Here is a 26806-nt window from a genome sequence, read left to right as displayed (position 1 = left end):
ATATGTTGGCGGTGGGATATGATTGACCCGAAAAGGCTGTAGTCACTCTAGCAAAAGCAAACAACAATGGTTCAATAAGCTGAAACATATCCCATTCTTTGTTTGTAGGCTTCCACTTGTAGTTGGCATCCGAATCAGCATAAGACACCAAGGCTTGCCTATATGGTCGGCCAGTTTCCAACATCTTGTATGTAGAACTCCACCTCGTGCAAACATCTAGGGTCAAATGCGCTCCAATTTTAAGGCCTAAACTCCTGCAAATCTCAACAAATTTGTGCAGCCGGGAAGGGGACTTCTTGAAGTACTTCACTGTCTCCCTTAGGTTCGTTACCAAAGTGCTCATGCAGGCTGTCCCATCCTGCACTACCAAGTTGACAATGTGAGCACAACACCGGACATGGAAATATTTGGCTTCAAAGTCTGTCCCTCTTCGAACAGAAAACATTGCCTTCAAATCTCTAACAGCTGAATCATTGTTTGATGCATTGTCTAGTGTGATGGACACTATCTTGTTTTCTATCTTCCATTCAGTCACACATTCAAACAACGCAACAGCCATGACGTTTCCGCTATGAGGGGGGTCCAACTCCATGAACGCAAGCACACGAGTCTGCATCCTCCAATGTTTATCTATATAGTGTGCCACTACACACATATAAGAAATGGTTTGGTTACTTGTCCACATATCTGTAGTGAGACTAATGTGGTCCACATTCTTCAGGGCTGCCTTAAGGATTTCCTTCTCTTTATTGAAAACCCTCAAACACTCAGCTCTTATTGCCTTCCTACCAATTTCTTGATATAGCGGGTTCGAGTACTTCATCACAATATTGAACCACTCATGTTCCACCATCCTGAATGAGTAGTTATGGACAGCCACCATTTTTGCAATCAACTCCTTCATAGTTGTGTGCTCATACCCATTGGATGGCACACCTAGAGGAAGACCGGATTCACCTCTAACATTGGACGGCTTGTACCCAAGCCGTGATTGTATAAGTTTCGTCGCAACCTTGTTCTTGAAGATCTTACACTTCTTCATATGCCTATTAAGTGTTGTGGTGCTTGAACCTTGAACATATATGTATAAATTGTGGCAATGCATGCACTTTGCCTTCAACTCTTCAACCTTAGGATCCTTTTCTGATTTCACCATCACCTTCTCAAAAAAAGTCCAACAATCTGAACTCTCCCTGCTAGTACTGGACTTGCTACTGCCCTTGGTAGTGACCTTGCGCTTGACTTTCACCCCTTTCTTGTGTTTCTCTCCTGTTCTTGCATTGTCTTCTTCTGAACTAACAACAAACACATCAGTCTCACCTCCAGGGGACTGAACAATATCCATTTCATCCTCTGACATGTCATCTCTAAGATCATACGAGTTCTCTTCTTCCTCAGACTCGGACTCATCAGCAGGCACATACACATTCTCATCCTTCTCTTCCTCATCCTGCTCCTGGACACGATCCTCTTCCGGCTCATGTTCCTGTTCAAACAATGATATTTTGAAGGAAAATCCACTAAATATTTGTATGGCAAGTATACTGAGATTAGGACAGCAAGAATGAAGTTAAACATATGCATCCATCTATAGTTTCTACAACAAAACAATTGAGCCCTCAATAAACAGGGGCATTACATGGGCATAAATACTCACTTTTTAGACAGTATATACACTCAAATGCACCCAATGTTGTACAACATATACATTCAAACGCGCCCAACGAACAGCCAAATAATAACTTGATTCCTCCTACAAAATATTGGGTTAGACTTAGTCATATGCAAATCTTTAGGAAACAATCAATTACTTAAGCACAACTGATTATAATGGACAATAGCAGATCGGCATAAATCAAGTGGAAACAATAGGAAATTTACTACTTCTTTTGTTGTTCTCTGGCTTATCCCTATGCATCACACAACAAGCTCACAAGCTTTATTTATATCCAGAGGAAAGAAGAGCAGGCCACTGCTTTGTGCTTACCCAGGAGTCAGCTTCAGCCGGAGAAGTAGGCGTGACGGAGGTGTTCGCGGAGCCGGTCCAGCCGGATGCAACAACAGCTGCCGCCCGCGCGCCGATACCTTTGTTGTCAGGTAGACGCCGAGGCGGAGGCGGGGGTGGCAGTGCTCGCGCCTGCTGCTTTGCCCTCACAAGCGGGTCAACAAGGACGATGCTTGGATTGGCCTTGGAGCGAACGGACGGCTCGATGCCGGCGTCCATGGAGCTGGAGGTCTTGCTTCTGCCCTTCTTCTTTTTTCCAATCGCTGGCTCCTTCCCAAGAATGGAGGTCAATGACCTCTCTTTCTTCTTCTCCATGGCTCCTTGGGCGATCTGGACAAGCGGCGTGTGTGTCATCGGCGACAGAAGGAACTGCGATGGCGGCGGCCGGCGGAGGCTGGCTAACCTAGCGCTGGGGGGAAAGAGGATGAGTGCTGCTCGGGGTGAGGTAGAGCGCTAGGTCAAGTGACTGGTGCTGGGCCACTTTGGGCTGTATAGTTGGACGAGCTCACGGGCTGGCTCGAGCCGAGCTGGGCTCGGCCCGAGGCCGAAACAAGCCCAATAACGCAGCTCGGCTCGGCCTTTTTGTTTCTCGGGCCGAATCAAACTCGGGCCGAGCCTGGGCGACCCCGGGCCGAGCCTGAAAGCTCGAGTTCGACGTCCAGATTTAGGCGTCGCCCAGAAGCAACGGATGGGCGGCGGCGTCGGGGAGAGCGCGGGCGCAGGCGCTTGCGGCTCCGAGCCGTCTCCCAAGGTCGCGCGTCCGCCGGGGCGGCGTCAGGTGAAACACGGTGGACCTCGGATCTCAGGGTCGGGTGCGGGGACGGCGGCGAGGCGCCCTCGGAGGACACAAGGGGCCCGTCGCGAAGCGCAGCACAGTAGGAACGGGGCACAGCAGGGCTGGCGGATCCAGCGGCAGATGGGCTAGAATCCATCCAACGGAGCTCGCGGCCGCGGCCGCCGGGGGGAGGGTGAATCCATGCGCGAGCGCGGGTGGGCGGCGGCGCCGGAGTGGCAACCGTCGAGGGCCGTGGTCGCCGGGGCCGGAGCGGCCTTCGGCGAGGAGCGGGAGCGCTAGGCGATTGTTTTCAGTATATCACTTGCATAGTTTCTTGCTAGCGATTCTGCACGATGCCACCGGGCTTCCGTCGAGGGTGAGCAAACTGATCCCATACCACGCTTTGGTGGCGGTGGCTCAGGGTGGACGACACGAGCAAGCCTTTCGGCCCGCTCGGGGCCCGTTAAGGACCGGACCGTACGGTCCAGGACCGGTAGGAAAACTGGTCAGTCCGGGCTGCAATTTTCGGCCCGAGAAACTGTCGGTCCGGTCCGGTCTTTAACCGAGCCACTCGGTCGGACCGAGAAAATGTAGTCACCGCCGCTGCCGTGCCTCGTCGTCGTGGCCAGCGGCAGCCCCCGTGTGAACCATCATGTCCCCGAGCTTCCCCTCTCATCCCTTCCTCACTTTCCAGTGCGACATAGCCTCTTGGCGCCGCTCGCCATCGCTGCCGTGCGTGCACCGGCGCCGATCTGAAGTTCTCGACCATGGAGTCGACCCCAAACCTGGCAGCAATCCTGCCATGGCGACAGCACGTACACCGGCTACCAGCTGCCCCAGGTATGAAAACGCGTCGCCGGCACGACCAGGTATAACTGGGCATGATCCGAACGCTCTGAAGGTGAAGCCACCGCTGCTGTTCGAGGAGTCCCTCTGTGCTCGTCGGGATTTCTCACGCACTTCAGTTTCGTCAGTTTCGTCAGTGTAAGAAGGAGCAATAGGAGAGTAGCAGGTCGTATGTTCATGTATCTGTCGAGTGTTACAAATGAACAGAGAAGAGGAGGATGCAGGTGCGGCCACTACGCTAACAACCTCCGTAACAAACTCATCTAGATAAGCTTGTGCGATGATGCACTAGAGACTAGGACTGGTAGTTACGGAGAGAGAGAGCCACGTTGGTTCAGTTTCAACAGGTTCAGAAAATTCAGTTTGTTGCTTTCGCCCAAGTTTCAGTTGTTAGCTAATTTCTCGCGCACGTAGGCGCTCGCGCACGTCCTCCACTTCGTCCCATCAGTCATGCAAGTAGCCCACCTCGCCGCTGCACTCACACACATCGACGCCGGTAGTTGTTGGCCGGTCCATTCGGTCCAGTCGGTCTGGCTCGGGCTTCGTCGATGCCGGTCCGGTCCCCCAAAACAGGACCGCTCGCCTCCTCGGTCCGGTCCGGTCCGGCCCGCCGGCGGCCGGTCCAAACGACGGCTCGGACCGGGACCGGACCGGCCCGGACCGTGTCCACCCTGAGCGGTGGCTGCAGTGGCGTCGGAGCGATCAAGCCCGACAAAGATGGATATCCAGCCCGTGTGTTCCGAATTGTGGCCATCAGGGTAGTACTCCACGCACCAGCGCCGGCCTCGTATGACGAACACTGTGGATGTGAGGCAATTGTGGTAGCCGCCGAGCGTTTTGGTTTTAGAGTAGCCGATAATCTTGAGAACGTGAGACACGGACTTGGTCTGGTCGACGATGTCCATGTGGAGGGCGGGGCAGCTCTCTGTCAGGTGTGGAAAGCCGTCGCTCACCATGACGGCCTCCAGGTGCCCGTGCCGAGAGGTACAATATGCATGCGTCCTTCAGCCCGCCACAACCATGCTGCTCGGCCAGTGTTAGGGCGGTTGCTGTCGTGCGCGTGTCAATGTTGCCACACAACATGTCCTTGCAGATCGACTTCAAACTTTGCAGATCATACCTATCGGCCGCCACGAGGAGGTGTTGGGCCATCTCCAGCGTCTCGCCGACGTCGATCTCCGGCAGCGAGTCGCTGTAGATGAACTCGAGCATGGCCTCGAAGACACTCGGCTCCATGTCGTCTACCCGCACTACAGGACTGTTCTTCGCTTGCATTGGGCCGAAGAGCTCCGCCATGAACACGGGGGACCGAGCGGCGAGCATGTACTTGTGCGCCGCGAACAGCTCGCCGCCCACCGAGAACGCCACGTCCCCTCTCCGTCCGCTCCTCAATAGGGCAAGGAGCTGCCGGTGCAGGTCGGACGGTGCTACGATGACGGGCCGCTGGGCGAGAGCGGGTTCGGCGCAAATGCCGTAGAGGAGGATATTAATTGCACCTGACTCTGACTCTGAATCGATCCTGGTCTCCCAGGTAGCCGTGCAAGGCGCAAGCCTCGATGAAGCGGCGGTATCCCCGTTCGTCCCCGGGAGCAAAGGCGCGGATCTGGCCCGACTGTCTGCCGTAGGATGGCACCTCTCGCCTGTCTTGGCCGAGTAAGCAGATCCTGAATCGCGCCATGACAGTGTAGTCGTTGTCGTTGGCGCGGCTAGCCCGGATCTGCAGGTAGACGAAGACCCACCCGCTGCCGGCCGCGGACGAATCCTTGATCTGCACACGCCAGTACAGACGAGACCCTGATTGAACTGTAGGTAACCTAGAAGACAAAGACTTTGCATAAATGGCGGCGTATATATTGTTGGTTTCCATCTATGAATATATCAGGAGCATTCTCACGCGCGATATACAAAGTATAGTAGGGTAACTATTGCGCTAGCTGCCGTGATCAGATGGCCATAGCCCACAGAATTATTAAGATCAACAACGGGAGTAAGAAAGGAAGGAATCACGGCCTAAAAACGTTATTGTTGTAATTCATGCTTGTCACCGCTCATGCATATTGGCCGCCGACCTATCGTCCCTGCCGGATCCGCGGCTCACCAGGCCGCTGGGCCAAACACCACTTGACGTACTCGGTGTCGTCCGGCTGACGACGGCGTCGACCCCGTCCGGGATGGGGAGGATAATAAGTTGGTGCTCCGAAGTACCCCTCCTCCGCCTCACCACCTTCATCATCATCTTCCCAGTTGTCGATCTCGTCCGCTGCCAGACGCGAGCACGTCATCTCCGTAAGGCCGACGTCGCACCGGACCACGAGGAAGTCGTCGCGGATCAGATGCTCCAGCTCTTCCCTCCCGATGAACTGCTCGTGGCCGCATCCCGGGCCTTCTTCGTCGCCGGCAGCGGCAGGGCTCCTGAAGGCGCGCATGCGCGGGCGGGGGGAGTAAAAAGGGTGGTAGTAATGGTCGTCGACTTCGGGTTCGGGGATGCCGGTGAAGGAGCCGGTCTCGGCCGGGAGCTCGTACGCGGTGTTGCCGGCGTGGTCCAGCAGGCTGAACTTGTACCGCGCCTGGACGGGGCGCCGGGTGCGGTCGTCGGTGAGCTGGATGTAGACAGAGGCGTGGTTGGATCTCGCGGCGGCGTCTCGGCCGTTGGGGTAGTAGTCCATGCGCCAGGACTCGCTGCCGACGGTGAAGCCCGTGGAGGAGATCTTCTCGCCGGGGAGGACCGTCTTGGCCTGCGAGTAGCCGTCGATGCGCAGCAGGTGGAACCCGCTCGCCGCTTTGGCGACGACGCTGGTGGCCGACCGCGATAAACGGACAACGCCGGCGGCGGACATGGTTTGATCTGGTTGCGTTCGATCGACCTGGTGGACTCAGAAACCTAACCTTGAGCTACGTGGGTGGGAGATGCCATTTCGATATAATATGCTGTTGTTACGATGGCAGTGACGAAGATCCGGTAAATAAGATCGGTAGGGCTTTCTAAAAAAATCTACCAGAGCAACTTTTGTCTCAAGGCTGCAACAGAATTTACCCCTTTTTTTCGGGTTTGCAGGCAACGTAGTTTATTTGTTTTTGGTTCTACAATTTTTCTTTTCTTCTTCAGAAAGACACACATATTTTTCGCCAAAATCGCCAAAAAGAAAGAAAGAGTATATCTCAGGAAAGTATCAGCGTGCTTTTTTTCTGCGGGTGAAAGTATCAGTGATGTGCTAACTATGGCTAGGAAAATTCATCGTTCATTTTTTTTCAAAAAACATCCAATCTATTCATCTTTTTTTTTGAGGGAAAAAAAGATAGTGGGAGTATAACGAACACTAAAAATAATAAAAATTACATCTGGATCCTTAGACCACCTAGCAACGACTACAAACACTGAAGCGAGCGGAAGACGTGCCGCCGTCATCGCCCCTCTCTCACCGAAGCCGGGCGAACCTTGTTGTAGTCGACAGTCGGGAAGTCGTCGTGCTAAGACCCCATAGGACCATCGCATCAGAACAGCAACTGTCGCCGATGAAGAGTAGCGTGGATCGGAAGGATCCAGCCTGAATACACGTGAACGTAGACGAACGACGAACATATCCGAGCAAATCGACCGAGGACAGAGCCCTCGGAGACACACCTCCACACGCCTACCGACGATGTTAGGCGCATCACCGGAACGGGGACTAGGGGGAGAACCTTATTTCATCTTTAGTGAGCCATCACCGTCTCGCCTCGCGTCGCCCCCGCTCGGGCGACTCGGGCGGGATCGCAACCCTAGCCGCCGCCCGTCCTTCCATCCCTCCTTCCGCCGCCGCCGAAGGACGCTGCCGGCATATAGCCCGGGGGCTGACGGCGGTGGCGGGGGCCTTCCCTCTCTCCTGCGCCATGGGGGAGCCCTGCAGCGTGTGGTGGCACGTCCGATCTGGCCTTGGTGGTGTGGCGGGCCTGCCTTAACCGGCAGCGGCGCGGCGGCCGCCTCGGCCTAGGGCGGTGATGGTGGTGGGTGCGGCGACCGGCCCTGCTTCGGGCAGCGCCCTTTGCTGCGTTCGGCGGCGGCCGGGTCTGCGGTGACGGACCATCTGACCTCGGATTGGCGGTGGCGGCATGGAAGGCATGGTGGTTGGGTCGGTGCCATGCGTGGCTCGCCCTCCGGACAGATCTGATCTGGCCGGTGCGGCCTGCTCGATGTGCAGCGGCTCAGATCGGCGGCGACCCGTGCACACGATGCTTGATGGAGGTTCTTCGAGAGGATCCGGGTGAAAACCTCGTTCTCGGCTTGACGGCAAGACTGGCATTGGTGGCACTCTTTTGTGTCATTACCTTCTTGAAGGCATCGCCGTGGAGAAGCTCTAGACCTCTATCCGCTACCTCCGGGGAAAACCCTAGATCAGTAGATCAAATGATGGCGGCGCGTTGGTGTCATTTCCGCCTTGGGGGCGTCATTTTTGGAGGCGTACACGGGATCGAGGGACCAGTGGGCGGCTTTTTTGGTGAAGCGGTGCTTCATCCTCACATTGATGACGGCGGATCTCGGCGGAGTGACGCAGTGGAGACTCGGGGCCCGATGCGCGGTGATGGACTCATGCAGGAGGAGGTAGTTGTCTGGCGTCATGGTGGCGTCGATGGCAGAGTGGTCTGACAAGGTAGAAGCCTCAATATCTGCTTTGAAGACGGACCTGTGGAAGATGGCGGCGACGACACATGTGAGTGCGTCAGACCAGTTTATGCCCCAAACCCGGTATGTGGCTCGGCTGGGGCTTCTGGCTTTTGATGATAGGCTTAGGTGAGTCTGGGTATTTGGCCCAGCTAGCACCCCTTCATCATATGGATAGGAGTAGTGGCATATGTTGCCAAGATGACGAATTCAGGCATATTGTAGTAATACTTTGTAAGCTCCTCGAGAATAATCAATAAAGTGACCGCATGCATCTCCCAGATGCAGAGGCCGGGGGTCATCCTCCTTTTCTTAAAAAAATCACCGTCTCGCCTTTCTGAGTAGGACACAAACTCTAACAAATCTCGAAGGCACATGTAAAAACAGAGCTCTCCCACCGGCAAGGGATAGGATCCACCGCGTCTCCATGGCCCTAAGGCCCACCGGAGACAAGGCGGACCGACAGCGGCGCCAGCGGGAGGTAGTGAAACCCTAATTGGGAAAAAAAATCATTGTTCATAATTGTGATAATATACTAATTATACGTAATTATGCATGTTTGCCATCGGTGAGTCTAGCTAGCTTAGGCATGTGTTCGAAGTTAGTTGTGAAAATATTGCTTAATACAGAAATATAAAGTTCAGAATGAAAAAAAAAGCATAGAACATCTGTATGCCCGAGACATGTCAAATAACCGAAAAATTTATTGATACTTGTGTTTGCTCGCTCCTACCAAAGCAACTAGAGCGTGAGATATTTTTGTTGTTGAAAATCTTATCTATCAATATGTAACTACTATTTTTGTTGGTCAATTTAGCATCGTACACGGTGTATAGATAACTTAGAACAAAGCATTTACCGACTGTCTGAACTCTGAACCCAATGCCGTACGTGGAAATGCTCTGGCAGGCAAGGCAATGCACGGGAACCCCCCTCGCCCAAGCAAAGTAGAAATGCTTTGACGGAGGCACGGAGCTGCACTCACAGACACGCACGTGGCAACCATCAAGATGCAAATGCAAGACACTGGTTTAAAAACTAAATACCGTATATGTACAAGTCTGCTCCTGTAAGAGAGCTGGGATCGTCCCACCTCGGAACATTACAAGCGTTACCACCAGTTTATTATATCGAAGCTTCGCCTCGCCGAGTTCGGTGGCGCGAACTTGTAACCCAGATGATGAGGGGGCAATTGACAGTCACTGCTGGCCCGGTCGTGTCGGCCCACAGCCCAATTACATGAGGGGAGCAGGCTTCTAGGCCCGGTCGTGTCGGCCCCTAGCCCAATTACAAGTGGGGAGAAGCTGACTGCCATTTTTATTTTTCCTTTCTTTTTTCTTATTCCTGTTTATTTTTATCTTTTGTACTTGCCCGGCTCAGGTTTCTATATGCATTCTTTATTTATAAATTTTATATGATTCGTGTATATATTTGTTTTACTTATAATTCTCTATGATTCGGTTCTATATATCGATTTTCGATCGGAAAAGATCAAGACAAATTCCTATTTATTCATATTTTGTTACTTATTCTTTGCCGGATTAATCGGCCGACCATTAATCGGTAGATTAAATAGGAACCTGACAACATATATCTTCGGTAGATTAAATAGGAACCTGACAACATATATCTAATCTTTTAGGTGGCTCTTTTTAGGTATTACTAGCACATATGCTCGTGCCTTCAACGGGGAGATAATATTTTTGCAACAAGCAGTGGGAGAGATAATCAATGTGTTCATAAAAAACGGTCTCCACGGCGGTGGGCGACAGAGCGGTGAGCTGCGGTCTTTTCTCACGGGTCATGTTTAGCCCGCAAGATCTTGATAGTGATGGGGTTGGTCGGTGTGGCGGTCACCACCCAACTGTAACTTTTTTTCCCCCGGATCCACCTCCGTCTCGGAGTTGTGGTTGAGTCCTCATTTGGTTGTTGAGCGGCGACCTTCGAGGCACGGTTGCTTCGACCATTTTCTCCTACAACGACGTAACAGAATGGATTACTAATTGCACCGCATAAATTCTGTTTCATTAGCATAATCAGCACATAACAAGGCATGAATGTCCCTTCATTATCAGGGTTTATTCTCTTCAATTATTTTTGTGCTTACGTGCCCATAAATTTTATTGGTTAGAGCAAAACCAACATATTCTAGCACGTGCCCACAATATTTTCCATTATAGCCAACCAATATATTGTCTTTTATTGGCACGTGCAAGTTACCTCCGACAATAATTTGTGGAGTCCCTCATTCTGCTCATAATTCTCAGAGACAACTTCCTTATTCTCACACAACCTCCTTATTTCCAGACAACTTAGGGACATATAAAAACTGGTGTGATTTAATATAAAATTTCAAGACGGGGCTGTTCCTATCATAATTGCAAGCTAGCTGAGTTGGTTTTATCCGTCGGCACAATAGGGAAGGTCCATAGTTCAATCCTCTTGTGCCCTTTATTTTTTGTTGCTCGTCCGTCTGACAGAAAAAAATACGTGGTAGGTCCTGTTTGGCCCATCAGGGGGATAACTGAAAAATTGGGGTGGAATAGACGGAACAAAATCTATACGTATATTTTTTTTTCTTTTCTTAGGGCAGCTACGTGAAAGCTACTATATATGACGCTAGTTGCGTCAAATAGCGCGTGGGACGCACAACAGTTCGCGTCTGGGCCAGCTCACTGGCAGGAACCGAAATAAGCTGTGTTTGCGAGGCATGAGTAATAAAACAAAACAAAAACGTGTTCAACGATCAAACACATGACCTTAAAGACCCGACCACGTGCCGCTAGCCACGGCAATAAAGGCCTACTGCTAACCAATGGCCAGAGCGAATATTAAAAACAACATTTTTGAAATTACGAACAATATTTTTAATATTCCATTCATTTTGGAAAAGACATGAACAAAATTTGAAACAACATCATTTTTTGAAGACATGGACCTTTTATCAAAACCCAAACATATTTTTAATTTCTGACCGACTTTTGAAAACGAAACATGTTTTGAACATTCAGAGCAACTTTACAAAATGTGTTTTTAAATGCCGATATTATTTCGAATCCGTGTACATTTTACTAAAACAAGAATATATTTCAAATTTCGAATATTTTTTAAAATACATGTTTTTTGAATCACAAATAATTTTGGTATACTTCTGAATTTGAAAAAAAAGCGAACAAGAAAATAAATTAATTTTCCAAATATTTTTGAAAAGGGGAAGATGATATTGTAATTCAAATATTTTTAAAAATTGACAAAATTCCAAATTCTGAACTACGAAATAAGGTAAAAATAAAAATAAATTTGGACGGAAAAACTAAATGGGACGGCCTAGTCATGGGCGCCCTGTGCGAACTCCGACTAACTACCGCATAGGGCGAGAAATAGGCGTTTAGCAGCTACATGGGCAGGCAAATAAGTGGGCTTGCTTCGCTGGGCCACAGCGTGTGGGGGCCCAGTACAAAATTCTGGATTGCTACGCACAAAAATTTAGTACCACCTAGGCTAGAAAAATAATTTTTGACGGTGAACAAATGGGAAAATCGGAGAAACGCACCTTGCTTTATTAGTAGGTATAGATACCACACTCATGCTCTTAACTATGTAATATACCAAAATATGTTACGATTTGGTCGAACCATAGCTATTGAGGAGTGAGAGGGGGGCGGGAGGGGTTACAGGCCAAAAATTTGGGTTGTGTTTGCCGATAAGTTAATGGGCCAGCGGCGATTAATCGGCCTGACAACCTATTAATCGGTCTCACAGGCAAGTTAATCGGCCCGCCAAGTTAAGGCGATGAATAGGTGCTATTTGATTCGGCCATCCTACGAGTAGCGATTAACTGGCCCGTTAACTGATTAATTAGACGAATTCTTGAACAGTGGTTAACGTTGCTCCATGCAATCGTGTATGGTCTCACTACTGGGTACCCGATGCCATGATCTCTGAACAAGATGCTGGAATTTTATCTATTTATGGGCTAGCCCAGTAATAATTTCAGAAATTCCTAATAAATCCTAGAGGCCCACTTAACCCATTCGTGCAAGGCAAGGGGCACTTCTAAAGTTTAGTCCATATTGCTAGTTTAGAGGGAGTTGGACCTCTTTATAAAGGAGGCTCTTTCCCCACATGTATGAGCATGAGAATAAGAGGGACATCCACGCGCGCTCCTCCTCCGCTGCTCGTCACGACACGACGCGACGCGCCGCGGGTTGCGGGAATGAGCCGAGCCGATGTCTAAATTTTTGCCACGCACGACGGGTATACGAACGGTCACACGGGAGCTGAAACCTTTTTGCTGTAGTGGAGATTGAATACGAACGGTACACCTCTTCCTCCCATCGCAGCATGTTCGCCTCTCTCTCTCTCTCCTGTGCCTATATAAGAGAGGTCGCTCCTCTCCAGAGAGACACATTAGAAAGATCATCTCCCTCTCGCCACCATGTTCCTGAGCACTGTGCTGCTGCTACGTTCTTCCCCATCCCGGCTTGCGGCATACACTGCAGGTCGGGACAGTAGACCTCCGAAACCGCACCTCTTTGAGTCCTGTACAGGAGAAGAGTGATAAGGTTTTTGGGGAGCGCTCCGCGCGACTACTGACATTCGTCACGGACGCCCCGAACTCCGGCAACTACTTCCCCAACGACGACTTCTTCCCCAACGTTGACAACCTCCTCGACGACATGGCTGGCAAGGATGTCGACCCCAAGTCCAGTGCTTCTGCTCCTGCTATCCCGTACGTGTTCTTGCTCTTTCTGTTAGAGGCCCTGCCACAGTTCCTTGTTCTAGTGTTTGCCCTACATATGTTAGGTTCTACTTTATACATGCAACTTGCTCAACTGTCTGCTCTAGATATGTTTAGTTATAGTTCATATATGAAGATGCTATTTACCTTCTCTCTGTCAGATTGCATGACTTGCTTTATCTCTGCTATATTAGTCATGCTTTATCTAGTATTTTTGTTAGTAAAATTATTCGGTAAATTGCTCATATTTCCAACAATCCAAAAACCTTATCATAGGCAATTTACACCAAGTGATTTTGCTGCTTCCATGAGACCTCCTATGTTTAGGGTATCCACTATAAGAGGTGGCGCGTGAGAGCAGTCTTATGGTTTCAAACCATGAGTTGCTATGACGCCACTCTTGGCAAACCTGAAGGGGAGTATGATGCCCAACAGGAACAAGCTTTTCAAAAAATGGATACTCTGTTTAAGGCTGCTCTCTTGAGTGTTCTTGGTGAGAACATAGTTGATGCTTATGCGTCAATTGATAATGGAAAAGATATGTGGGACGCACTCGATGCCAAGTTTGGGGTCTCGGATGCTGGCACTGAGCTGTACATCATGGAGCAATTCTATGATTACAGGATGACTGAAGAGCGCTCCGTGGTTGAGCAAGCTCATGAGATACAGTCATTTGCTAGAGAACTTGAGCACTTCAGTTGTATGCTACCGGACAAGTTTGTTGCCGGAGGTATCATCACTAAGCTTCCTCCTTCGTGGAGGAACTTTGCTACCTTACTGAAGCATAAGAGGCAGGAGTTTTCTGTTCCGGATCTTATTGGTACTCTTGATGTGGAAGAAAAGGTGAGAGCAAAGGACATACGTGCTGTAGGTATTGAGGGAGGATCTAGTGCCAATCTGGTACAGAAGAAGAACTTCCAGCCCCACAAGTTCAAGAACAAGGGCAAGTTTGATGGTAAAGCGAAGTTTGATGGGAAGAACAAGGCTGTGCAGCACACGAACTTCAATAAGAAGAATGACAAGAAGAAAGGTGTTTGTCATGTGTGTGGAGATCCTGATCATTGGGCTCCTAGTTGCCCTAATCGCTATGACAGGCGTCATCTTGGGAAAGGCGGCAAGACCGCTAATGTTGTCATTGGAGACACTGATATGAAGGATGCTGGGTATGATATATTTCCCACTATTCTTTCAGTATGTCATTCTCCTGATTGGTTGATTGACACAGGTGCTAATGTGCATGTATGCGGTGATATTTCCATGTTTTCATCTTATCAGACAGCAGGGACTTCCACCGTGCTGATGGGCAACGGTTCAAGTGCTTCTGTTCGTGGTGTTGGCACGGTCGATTTGAAGTTTACTTCGGAGAAGATAGTGCGGCTGAAGAACATGCATTATGTCCCCTCCGTTAATAAAAATCTTGTTAGCGGATCTCTTCTGTGTAGAGATGGCTACAAGCTTGTCTTTGAGTCAAATAAATTTGTAATATCCAAGTATGGAACTTTGTTGGTAAAGACTATGAGTCAGGAGGCCTATTTCGTTTATCCTTATCAGACGTTTGCAATAAAGTTGTTAATCATGTTTGCAACAATAGTGAATCAAATGTGTGGCATTCACGTCTTTGTCATGTTAACTTTGGTTGCATGTCGCGACTACCAAAGTTGAACTTAATCCCTAGTTTCACCACTATCAAGGGATCTAAGTGTCAAGTGTGTGTGCAAGCTAAGCAACCTCGCAAGTCTCATGTGACTGCGGAAACAAGAAATCTTGCACCACTAGAGCTCATACATTCAGATCTATGTGAAATGAATGGTGTTTTGACAAAAGGTGGAAAGAAGTATTTTATGACGTTAATTGATGACTCCACTAGATAATGTCATGTGTATCTTCTGAAATCTAAGGATGAGGCTTTGAACTATTTCAAGATTTATAAAGCTGAAGCGGAAAACCAACTTGATCGAAAGATTAAGAGGCTTAGGTCCGATCGTGGTGGAGAGTATTTCTCAAATGAATTAGATTCATTTTGTGGGGAACATGGTATAATCCATGAGAGGACGCCTCCCAATTCACCTCAGTCAAATGGGGTGGCCGAAAGAAAGAAGCGTACTCTAACTGATTTGGTTAACGCCATGTTAGACACATCGGGTCTCTCCAAGGCATGGTGGGGGGAGGCGATATTGACGGCATGTCATGTCCTAAACCGAGTTCCCACAAAGAACAAAGAGATAACTCCATTCGAGGAATGGGAGAAGAAAAGGTTAAAGCTCTCTTATCTACGAACATAGGGTTGTTTGGCGAAAGTCAATGTGCCAATTCCAAAGAAGCGGAAGCTTGGACCAAAGACTGTGGATTGTGTTTTCCTGGGATATGCTTTTCATAGCATTGGTTATAGATTCTTGGTTGTAAAATCTGAGGTACCTGAAATGCATGTCGGTACGATCATGGAGTCGAATGATGCGATTTTCTTTGAAGATATCTTTCCCATGAAGGATATGGCTACTGAGGGAGTCCTGGATTAAGGGGTCCTCGGGCGTCCGGCCTGTTAGCCATGGGCCGGGCTGATGGGCTGTGAAGATACGAAGACCGAAGACTGCACCCGTGTCCGGATGGGACTCTCCTTGGCGTGGAAGGCAAGCTTGGCGGCCGGATATGTAGATTCCTTTCTTTGTAACTGACCTTGTGTAACCCTAGATCCTCCCGGTGTCTATATAAACTGGAGGACTTAGTCCGGAAACAAGGATACTCATTACCATAGTCATACAGGCTAGACTTCTAGGGTTTAGCCATTACGATCTCGTGGTAGATCAACTCTTGTAATACTCATATCCATCAAGATTAATCAAGCAGGAAGTAGGGTATTACCTCCATAGAGAGGGCCCGAACCTGGGTAAACATCGTGTCCCCTGTCTCCTGTTACCATCGACCTTAGATGCACAGTTCGGGACCCCCTACCCGAGATCCGCCGGTTTTGACACCGACATTGGTGCTTTCGTTGAGAGTTCCACTGTGCCGTCGACAAAAGGATCGATGACTCGCCTCGTCCTTAAAGACAATATTACTACCGGAGGAGAACTGGCCCCAGGCCAAACCCTCCGGTTTGGCAGCTTTACCATGACCGCCCGTTCGACCGTTAAGCCGACGATGACCTCTCGGGCCATAAAAAATCCTCTTCGTATCGACCCCAAACACTCCAAGCAGATGGATCCGGCGGAGTTTTCATCTTTAAACAAGCTCCTTGATCATATCGCGGCCCTGGGAATCGCCACAGATTACGATCGGATCGGGCTCAAACCCGACCAAAGAGAAATCAAATCTCCACCGATCACCCACCAGATAGCGGTAGTCGAGGAACAAGACGGTGACTCTTCCCCTATACCGAAGACGGACTACGTCCGGATCGCCGACCCTACAGAGCCGGATACGCACCCGCAAAAGGAGGTGACCGGCCTTCCGAACATAGAATCGGATGGCGGGCAAAGGCAACCAGAAGATACTCCGGAGCCCGAACTGGTAAGTCTGGAAAAACTTCAGACTCCGGGTCATCGATCGGGTCAGGGTCCAGATCCAATTCCACCCACCCACCCAGACATAAGCGCTCTCACGAGCATACAACAGCAGTCTCAGGAAACGGTCCACCACTTCTGGGCCAGATTCCTCCTTGTCAAGGACAAGGTTAAAGATTGCTGCGACGAGGACGCGATATCAGTGTTCCGCAACAATTGCACGAACGAAGGAATCCTCAACGCCATTAATCGCCGCCGCATACTACACTTCGCTGACTTGGCAACTATCGTACAGAAGTACAGCGCAATGGAAAGCGCCTGGAGGGATCAGGCAACTTGTTGGGAGCCATCGGTCCCAACTCAACCACTGGTCCAGGCGAAAAGGGCGCATCCCCGTGACGCGCCCAGTCCAATAGCAAAGAAATACAAAACCATTACGTGGCGCGGAACCATTCTGGAGGGATGGCTCGATAGCCCATGCAAAATACACACAACACCGGATACCATACCAACCCACAGCCTTAGAGCATGCTGGATGCTCCGGCAGGTAGCCAAAAGCGGCGAGGACATCCTTACCAAAAACACCCCAGAGCAACACCCTCCAGAAGATGACGACCCAGAGCATTGACGGTCTTTGAGACATTCGCTTCAAACAATAAGCGCAAAAAGGGCACTTCACGGCCTCGCCGAAGTCTGTCAAATCGCCACAGTAAACCCTTGACGACACGGCTATAACCTTTAATGCTGGCGATGAACCAAAATACAGGATAGTTCGAGCACCAGCCGCTTTAGTCCTCAGTCCCATCGTGGACGGCTTTCGACTCACTAAGGTCCTCATGGACGGTGGCAGCGGCCTAAACCTCATCTATGAGGATACACTCCACAAAATGGAAATAGACAGGAGCCGCATCAAGCAAAGCAGCATGACCTTCCGAGGAATCATTCCCAGTCGGGAGGCGCGGTGTGCGGGAAAAATCACACTTGATGTGGTATTCGGCACCCCGGAGAATTATAGGTCTGAAGAAATCACTTTCCAAGTGCCTCCTTTCAGTAGCGGATACCACGCCCTGTTGGGGTGGGATGCTTTTACACGCTTCCAAGCTATAACTCATTATGGGTATATGAAGCTCAAAATGCCCGGACCAAACGGCATAATCACTCTTGTCAGTGATCCGGACATAGCACTCCGCGCCGAAAACAAAACCGCATCCCTGGCCCTTGAGGCATTATCTGAAGCCCTCGTGGCCGAAGAATTAACCGCACTGCGCTCCACGGTGGATAGGGACGATGTGATCTTAGACAAACGACCCAAATCCACCTCCTTCAAACCGGCAGAAGAAATAGTCAAATTCCAGGTCCACCCAACGGACCCCAAGAAGACAACATCTATTGGAGCACAACTAGACCCAACGGTCGACGCCGCACTAAGGGATTTCCTTCGCGAAAACTGGGATATATTCGCCTGGCACCCTTCTGACATGCCTAGAATCCCACGTGAGCTGGCCGAACATAGCCCTAATATCTTAAAGGGATACACACCAATCAAACAAGCACTGCGGCGCTTTTCCGAGCCCAAACGCCAAGCTATGGGGGAGGAGCTGGCCAAGCTAATTGAGGCCGGATTCATCAGAGAAATAAAACATCCGGACTGGCTGGCAAACCTGGTGATGGTACCAAAAAAGGACAAATCCTGGTGGTTGTGTGTCGATTTTAAAGACCTCAATAAGGCTTGCCCTAAGGATCCGTTCCCCTCCCCCGCATTGATCAAATCATTGATGCTACCGCAGGACACGACTCACTGTGTTTCCTTGATGCATAGTCCGGATACCATCAAATCAAAATGAAGGAGTCCGGTTAAGCCGCAACAGCATTCATTACCCCATATGGGCCATTTTGCTTCAACACCATGCCCTTCGGGCTCAAGAACGCCGGTGCCACATACCAACGCATGATCTAAACATGCCTGGAGAAACAGATCGGCAAGACAGTTGAAGCTTATGTGGACGACGTCTTCATCAAAACTAGGCGCGTCGAAACACTAATAGACGATTTACGTCTCACATTTGATAACCTCCACGCGTATGACATTAAGCTCAATCCGGAAAAGTGCGTTTTTGGCGTCCCCGCTGGAAAACTGCTGGGCTTCATCGTTTCCAACTGAGGAATTGAAGCAAATCCAGCCAAAATCCGGACTCTGTCACAATTGGCTACGCCAACAGACCTTAAACAAGTCCAACAGCTCGCGGGTTGCGTGGCAGCTCTAAGCCGCTTTATCTCCAGATTGGGAGAAAAGGCACTGCCACTCTATCGCCTTTTATGGCGAACCGATCACTTTGAGTGGACGGACGCAGCAACAGCCGGACTGGAGGAAATAAAAACCCTTCTTGCGAGCAACCCAATCCTGGCCGCGCCAAACGTCGGTGAACCGATGTTATTATACATATCAACAACACATCAGGTGGTGAGCGCGTGCTCGTCGTTGAACGAGAACAGGACGGACACAAATTCCCGCTTCAGAAGCCAGTATACTATGTATTCACTATCCTTACACCATGCAAATCCCGGTACCCTGATGTCTACTACGCAACCTTCTTCTTGTAGACGTTGTTGGGCCTCCAAGTGCAGAGGTTTGTAGGAGAGTAGCAAATTTCCCTCAAGTGGATGACCTAAGGTTTATCAATCCGTGGGAGGCATAGGATGAAGATGGTCTATCTCAAACAACCCTGCAACCAAATAACAAATAGTCTCTTGTGTCCCCAACATACCCAATACAATGGTAAATTGTATAGGTGCACTAGTTCGGCGAAGAGATGGTGATACAAGTGCAATATGGATGGTAGATATAGGTTTTTGTAATCTGAAATTATAAAAACAGCAAGGTAACTAATGATAAAAGTGAGCGTAAACTGTATTGCAATGCTAGGAAACAAGGCCTAGGGTTCATACTTTCACTAGTGCAAGTTCTCTCAACAATAATAACATAATTGGATCATATAAATATCCCTCAACATGCAACAAAGAGTCACTCCAAAGTCACTAATAGCGGAGAACAAACGAAGAGATTATGGTAGGGTACGAAACCACCTCAAAGTTATCCTTTCTGATCGATCTATTCAAGAGTCCGTAGTAAAATAACACGGAGCTATTCTTTCCGTTCGATCTATAATAGAGTTCGTACTAGAATAACACCTTAAGACACAAATCAACCAAAACCCTAATGTCACCTAGATACTCCAATGTCACCTCAAGTATCCATGGGTATGATTATACGATATGCATCAAACAATCTCAGATTCATCTATGCAACCAACACATAGAACTTCATAGAGTGCCCCAAAGTTTCTACCGGAGAGTCAAGACGAAAACATGTGCCAACCCCTATGCATAAGTTCACGAGGTCACAGAACCCGCAAGTTGATCACCAAAATATACATCAAGTGAATCACGTGATATCCCATTGTCACCACAGATACGCACATGCAAGACATACATCGAGTGTTCTCAAATCCTTAAAGACTCAATCCGATAAGATAACTCCAAAGGGAAAACTCAATCCATTACAAGAGAGTAGAGGGGGAGAAGCATCATAAGATCCAACTGTAATAGCAAAGCTCGCGATACATCAAGATCGTATCACCTCAAGAACACGAGAGAGAGATCAAACACATAGCTACTGGTACATACCCTCAGCCCCGAGGGTGAACTACTCACTCCTCGTCATGGAGAGCGCCGGGATGATGAAGATGACCACCAGTGAGGGATTCCCCCTCCGGCAGGGTGCCGGAACAGGGTCCCGATTGGTTTTTTGGTGGCTACAGAGGCTTGCGGCGGCGGAACTCCCGATCTATTCCGTTCCCTGATGTTTTTAGGGTATATGGATATATATAGGCGAAAGAAGTCGGTCAGGGGAGCCACAAGGGGCCCACGAGGGGCCTACGAGGGTGGGGGGCGCGCCCAGGGGGGTAGGGCGCGCCTCCCTGCCTCGTGGCTTCCTCGAAGCTTCCCTGACGTCTACTCCAAGTCTCCTGGATTGCTTCTGTTCCAAAAATAACTCTCCCGAAGGTTTCATTCCGTTTGGACTCCGTTTGATATTCCTTTTCTTCGAAACACTGAAATAGGCAAGAAAACAGCAATTTGGGCTGGGCCTCCGGTTAATAGGTTAGTCCCAAAAATAATATAATAGTGTTTAGTAAAGCCCATAAACATCCAAAACAGATAATATAATAGCATGAATAGTTCATGAATTATAGATACGTTGGAGATGTATCAGCATCCCCAAGCTTAATTCCTGCTCGTCCTCGAGTAGGTAAATGATAAAAGAAATAATTTCTGAAGTGTGAATGCTAGCAAGTGCACAAGTTTGATCAATGATAATTTCAATCACCTTTTCTAGCATCATTATATATCATAACAGTAGCTCAACTCATAAGACTTTTCATGATCAAGTAACAAACTATTCACATGTTAAAGTATAGATCATAAACTTTCTTGAAAACTAACAAACCGTGTTATTAGTCATCAAACAATTACAATTCATCTTATTTTTAGGAAGAGTCTATGTCAGAGCTTTGATTCAGAAAACTTCACATACTCAACTATCATTTAGTCTTTCACAATTGCTAACACTCACGCGATATTTATGGGTTCAAAGTTTTAATCAGACACAGAGAAAGATATGGGCTTATAGATTCACCTCGCAACCTTTTACCTCAAGGGTAATGTCAACAATAATAGTTCATGATGCCTTACATCCAATTGGATATATATATATTAGGATCTTTCCAACACAATGTGCTTACCAAAGGATAAAATGTAAAAAGGAAAGGTGAAGATCACCATGACTCTTGCATAAGGTATAAGACAAGAATAAAAGATAGACCCTTCGCAGAGGGAAGCAGAGGTTGTCATGCGCTTTTATAGTTGGATGCACAAAATCTTAATGCGAAAGAATGTCACTTTATATTGCCACTTGTGATAGGGACCTTTATTATGCAGTCTGTCGCTTTTATTGCTTCCACATCACAAGATCGTATAAAGCTTATTTGCTCCACACTAATAGATCATACATATTTAGAGAGCAATTTTTATTGCATGCACCGATGAAAACTTACTTGAAGGATCTTACTCAATCCATAGGTAGGTATGGTGGACTCTCATGGCGATACTGGTTTAAGGGATGTTTGGAAGCACAAGTAGTATCTCTACATGGTGCAAAGAATTTTGCTAGCATGAGGGGGAAAGGCAAGCTCAGCATGTTGAATGATCCATGCCAATATACTTTATTTCGGATATAAGAAAACATAACCCATTACGTTGTCTTCCTTGTCCAACATCAACCTTTTAGCATGTCATATTTTAATGAGTGCTCACAATCATATGTCCAAGATAGTATATTTATATGTGAAATCTCTCTTCCCTCAATATTTTTTCATGAATTATTCAAGTGACCAATACAATGTTTGCTAACCTTCAATAAATTTACCACCTCTACTTCTCATATGTGAAGTCATTACTCCCCATGGGATAAGAATATAAAACATATGTAATTTCAGATTTATGATATTCAAATCATTCAACTATTTACTCATAGGATATAAGTGAAGCACACGAGTAAATGACAAACTACTCCAAAAAGATATAAGTGAAGATCAATGAGTAGTTAAATAATTATTTAGCTATGTGAAGACTCTCTCTCATTTAAGAATTTCAGATCTTGATATTTTATTCAAAAAGGAAGCAAAACAAAATAAAATGACATTCTAAGAATAGCAAACATCATGTGAAGAAGCAAAAACTTAGGATCAACCGATACTAACCGATAGTTGTTGAAGAAGAAAGGTGTGATGCCAACCGGGGCATCCCCAAGCTTAGATGCTTGAGACTTATTGAAATAGTAATTAGGGATGCCTTGGGCATCCCCAAGCTTTAGCATTTGTGTCTCCTTCATTCCTTTCATATCGCGGTTTCCCTAAATCTTGAAAGCTTCATCCACACAAAACTCAACAAGAACTTGTGAGATAGGTTAGTATAAAGCAATGCAAAAACCTTATCATACTCTACTGTAGCAAATCACTAAAATTATTATTCAACATTGCATACTAAATGCCTCCGCATATTTAATAGTCCTATCCTCAAATAGAATCATTAAACAAGCAAACATATGCAAACAATGTAAACATAACAGCAATCTGCCTAAACAGGACAGTCTGTAAAAAATGCAGCAAGATTCATACTTCCCTAGCTCCAAAAATTATGAAAGAAAATTCCCACTGTAGTATAGTAAATTTATCAGAGCTTATTATGCAAAAGGTTTCAACATTTTATCACATTCTGACTTTTCTAGGGAATTTTTGCAACAGTGGTAAACTTTCTGTTTGCAAACAGCAACATGTAGACTTGTAAAATAGGCATAGTAAAGGCTATGAATGCCACTTTTATTGAAATAAAAGATGAAAAACATTGTTCTAAATAACAGCAAGCAAATTCTAACAAAATAAATTGACGCTCCAAGCAAAACACATATCATGTGGTGAATAAAAATATAGCTCCAAGTAAAGTTACCGATGAACGAAGACGAAAGAGGGGATGCCTTCCGGGGCATCCCCAAGCTTAGGCTCTTGGTTGTCCTTGAATATTACCTTGGGGTGCCTTGGGCATCACCAAGATTAGGCTCTTGCCACTCCTTGTTCCATAGTCCATCGAATATTTACCAAAACTTGTAAACTTCACAACACAAAACTCAACAGAAAACTCGTAAGCTCCGTTAGTATAAGAAAATAAATCACCACTTAGGTACTGTTGTGAACTCATTCTAAATTCATATTGGTGTAATATCTACTGTATTTCAACTTATCTATGGTTCATAACTTCCGATACTACTCATAGATTCATCGAAATAAGCAAACAACACATAGAAAACAGAATCTGTCAAAAACAGAACAGTCTGTAGTAATCTGTATCAAACGTATACTTCTGGAACTCCAATAATTCTGAAATAAATTGGTGGACGTGAGGAATTTATTTATTAATCATATGCAAAAAGAATCAACCTAAAAGCACTCTCCAGTAAAAAAATGGCAGCACATCTCGTGAGCGCTAAAGTTTCTGTTTTTTTACAGCATGATCATAAAGACTTCACCCAAGTCTTCCCAAAGGTTCTACTTGGCACAAACACTAATTAAAACATAAAACCACATCTAACCAGAGGCTAGATAGATTATTTATTACTAAACAGGAGCAAAAAGCAAAGAACAAAAATAAAGTTGGGTTGCCTCCCAACAAGCGCTAATGTTTAACGCCCCTAGCTAGGCATGATGATTTCAATGATGCTCACATAAAAGATAAGAATTGAAAACATAAAGAGAGCATCATGAAGAATATGACTAGCACGTTTAAGTCTAACCCACTTCCTATGCATAGGGATTTTGTTAGCAAACAACTTATGGGAACAATAATCAATTAGCATAGGAAGGCAAAACAAGCATAGCTTCAAAACTTTAAGCACATAGAGAGGAAACTTGATATTATTGCAATTCCTACAAGCATATGTTCCTCCCTCATAATAATTTTCAGTAGCATCATGAATGAATTCAATAATATAACTATCATGTAAAGCATTCTTTTCATGATCTACAAGCATAGAATTTTTATTACTCTCCACATAAGCAAATTTCTTCTCATGAATAATAGTGGGAGCAAACTCAACAAAATAACTATCATGTGAGGCATAATCCAATTGAAAACTAAAATCATGATGACAAGTTTCATGGTTATCATTGTTCTTTATAGCATGCATGTCATCACAATAATCATCATACATAGCAACATTGTTCTCATAATCAATTGGAACCTCTTCCGAAATAGTGGATTCGTCACTAAATAAAGTCATACCTCTCCAAATACACTTTCATAATTATCACAATAAGATTCAACACCCTTCAAAATAGTAGGATAATTACTTCCTAAAGTTGACACTCTTCCAAACCCACTTTCATTAATATAATCATCATAAATAGGAGGCATGCTATCATCATAGTAAATTTGCTCATCAAAACTTGGGGGACAAAAAATGTCATCTTTATCAAACATAGCTTCCCCAAGCTTGTGGCTTTGCATATCATTAGCATCATGGGTATTCAAGGAATTCATACTAACAACATTCCAATCATTCTCATCATTCAAATATTTAGTGCCAAACATTCTATAGACTTCTTCTTCTAGCAATTGAGCACAATTATCGGAATCCTTATTTTCATGAAAGATATTAAAAAGATGAAGCATATGAGGTACCCTCAATTACATTTTTTTGTAGTTTTATTTTATAAACTAAACTAGTGATAAAACAAGAAACTAAAAGATTTGATTGCAAGATCTAAAGATATACCTTCAAGCACTCACCTCCCCGGCAACGGCGCCAGAAACTACTTGATGTCTACTACGCAACCTTCTTCTTGTAGACGTTGTTGGGCCTCCAAGTGCAGAGGTTTGTAGGACAGTAGCAAATTTCCCTCAAGTGGATGACCTAAGGTTTCTCAATCCGTGGGAGGCGTAGGATGAAGATGGTCTCTCTCAAACAACCTCGCAACCAAATAACAAATAGTCTCTTGTGTCCCCAACACACCCAATACAATGGTAAATTCTATAGGTGCACTAGTTCGGCGAAGAGATGGTGATACAAGTGCAATATGGATGGTAGATATAGGTTTTTGTAATCTGAAATTATAAAAACAGCAAGGTAACTAATGATAAAAGTGAGCGTAAATTGTATTGCAATGCTAGGAAACAAGGCCTAGGGTTCATACTTTCACTAGTGCAAGTTCTCTCAACAATAATAACATAATTGGATCATATAAATATCCCTCAACATGCAACAAAGAGTCGATCCAAAGTCACTAATAGCGGAGAACAAACGAATAGATTATGGTAGGGTATGAAACCACCTCAAAGTTATCCTTTCTGATTGATCTATTCAAGAGTCCGTAGTAAAATAACACGAAGCTATTCTTTCCGTTCGATCTATCATAGAGTTCGTACTAGAATAACACCTTAAGACACAAATCAACCAAAACCCTAATGTCACCTAGATACTCCAATGTCACCTCAAGTATCCATGGGTATGATTATACGATATGCATCAAACAATGTCAGATTCATCTATGCAACCAACACATAGAACTTCATAGAGTGCCCCAAAGTTTCTACTGGAGAGTTAAGACGAAAACATGTGCCAACCCATATGCATAAGTTCACGAGGTCACGAAACCCGCAAGTTGATCACCAAAACATACATCAAGTGAATCACGTGATATCCCATTGTCACCACAGATACGCACATGCAAGACATACATCAAGTGTTCTCAAATCCTTAAAGACTCAATCCGATAAGATAACTCCAAAGGGAAAACTCAATCCATTACAAGAGAGTAGAGGGGGAGAAGCATCATAAGATCCAACTATAATAGCAAAGCTCGCGATACATCAAGATCGTATCACCTCAAGAACACGAGAGAGAGAGAGAGAGAGAGAGAGAGAGAGAGAGAGAGATCAAACACATAGCTACTGGTACATACCCTCAGCCCCGAGGGTGAACTACTCCCTCCTCGTCATGGAGAGCGCCGGGATGATGAAGATGGCCACCGGTGAGGGATTCCCCCTCCGGCAGGGTGCTGGAACAGGGTCCCGATTGGTTTTTGGTGGCTATAGAGGCTTGCGGCGGCGGAACTCCTGATCTATTCTGTTCCCCGATGTTTTTAGGGTATATGGATATATATGAAGGAAATATTCCCTAGAGGCAATAATAAAGTTATTATTTATTTCCTTATGTCATGATAAATGTTTATTATCCATGCTAGAATTGTATTAACCGGAAACATAATACATGTGTGAATACATAGACAAACAGAGTGTCACTAGTATGCCTCTACTTGACTAGCTCGTTGATCAAAGATGGTTAAGTTTCCTAGCCATTGACATGGGTTGTCATTTGATTAATGGGATCACACCACTAGGAGAATGATGTGATTGACTTGACCCATTCCGTTAGCTTAGCACTCGATCGTTTAGTATGTTGCTATTGCTTTCTTCATGACTTATACATGTTCCTATGACTATGAGATTATGCAACTCCCGTTTACTGGAGGAACACTTCGTGTGGTACCAAACGTCACAACATAACTGGGTGATTATAAAGGTGCTCTACAGGTGTCTCCGAAGGTACTTGTTGGGTTGGCGTATTTCGAGATTAGTATTTGTCACTCCGATTGTCGGAGAGGTATCTCTGGGCCCTCTCGGTAATGCACAT

General features: G+C 46.5%; 2 protein-coding genes across 2 annotated transcripts; both read right to left on the bottom strand.

The window, feature by feature from the left end:
• Positions 1–42: 42 nt before the first annotated feature.
• On the bottom strand, positions 43–2439 carry LOC123160621 (zinc finger BED domain-containing protein RICESLEEPER 2). Its single transcript, XM_044578440.1, has 3 exons — positions 1988–2439; positions 199–1486; positions 43–47 (listed from the first exon to the last, which is right to left on the bottom strand). The coding sequence occupies exons 1-3, from the start codon at positions 2357–2359 to the stop codon at positions 43–45; spliced, it is 1665 nt and encodes a 554-aa protein (XP_044434375.1). The 5' UTR covers positions 2360–2439.
• A 2030-nt stretch (positions 2440–4469) lies between these two features.
• Positions 4470–6590, bottom strand: LOC123175157 (BTB/POZ and MATH domain-containing protein 1-like). Its single transcript, XM_044590152.1, has 2 exons — positions 5832–6590; positions 4470–5394 (listed from the first exon to the last, which is right to left on the bottom strand). The coding sequence occupies exons 1-2, from the start codon at positions 6461–6463 to the stop codon at positions 4470–4472; spliced, it is 1557 nt and encodes a 518-aa protein (XP_044446087.1). The 5' UTR covers positions 6464–6590.
• Positions 6591–26806: the final 20216 nt, after the last annotated feature.

This window comes from Triticum aestivum, chromosome 1D, assembly GCF_018294505.1.
Source record: "Triticum aestivum cultivar Chinese Spring chromosome 1D, IWGSC CS RefSeq v2.1, whole genome shotgun sequence".
Lineage (NCBI taxonomy): Eukaryota > Viridiplantae > Streptophyta > Magnoliopsida > Poales > Poaceae > Triticum > Triticum aestivum.
This window is presented reverse-complemented; position numbering and strand designations above follow the sequence as displayed.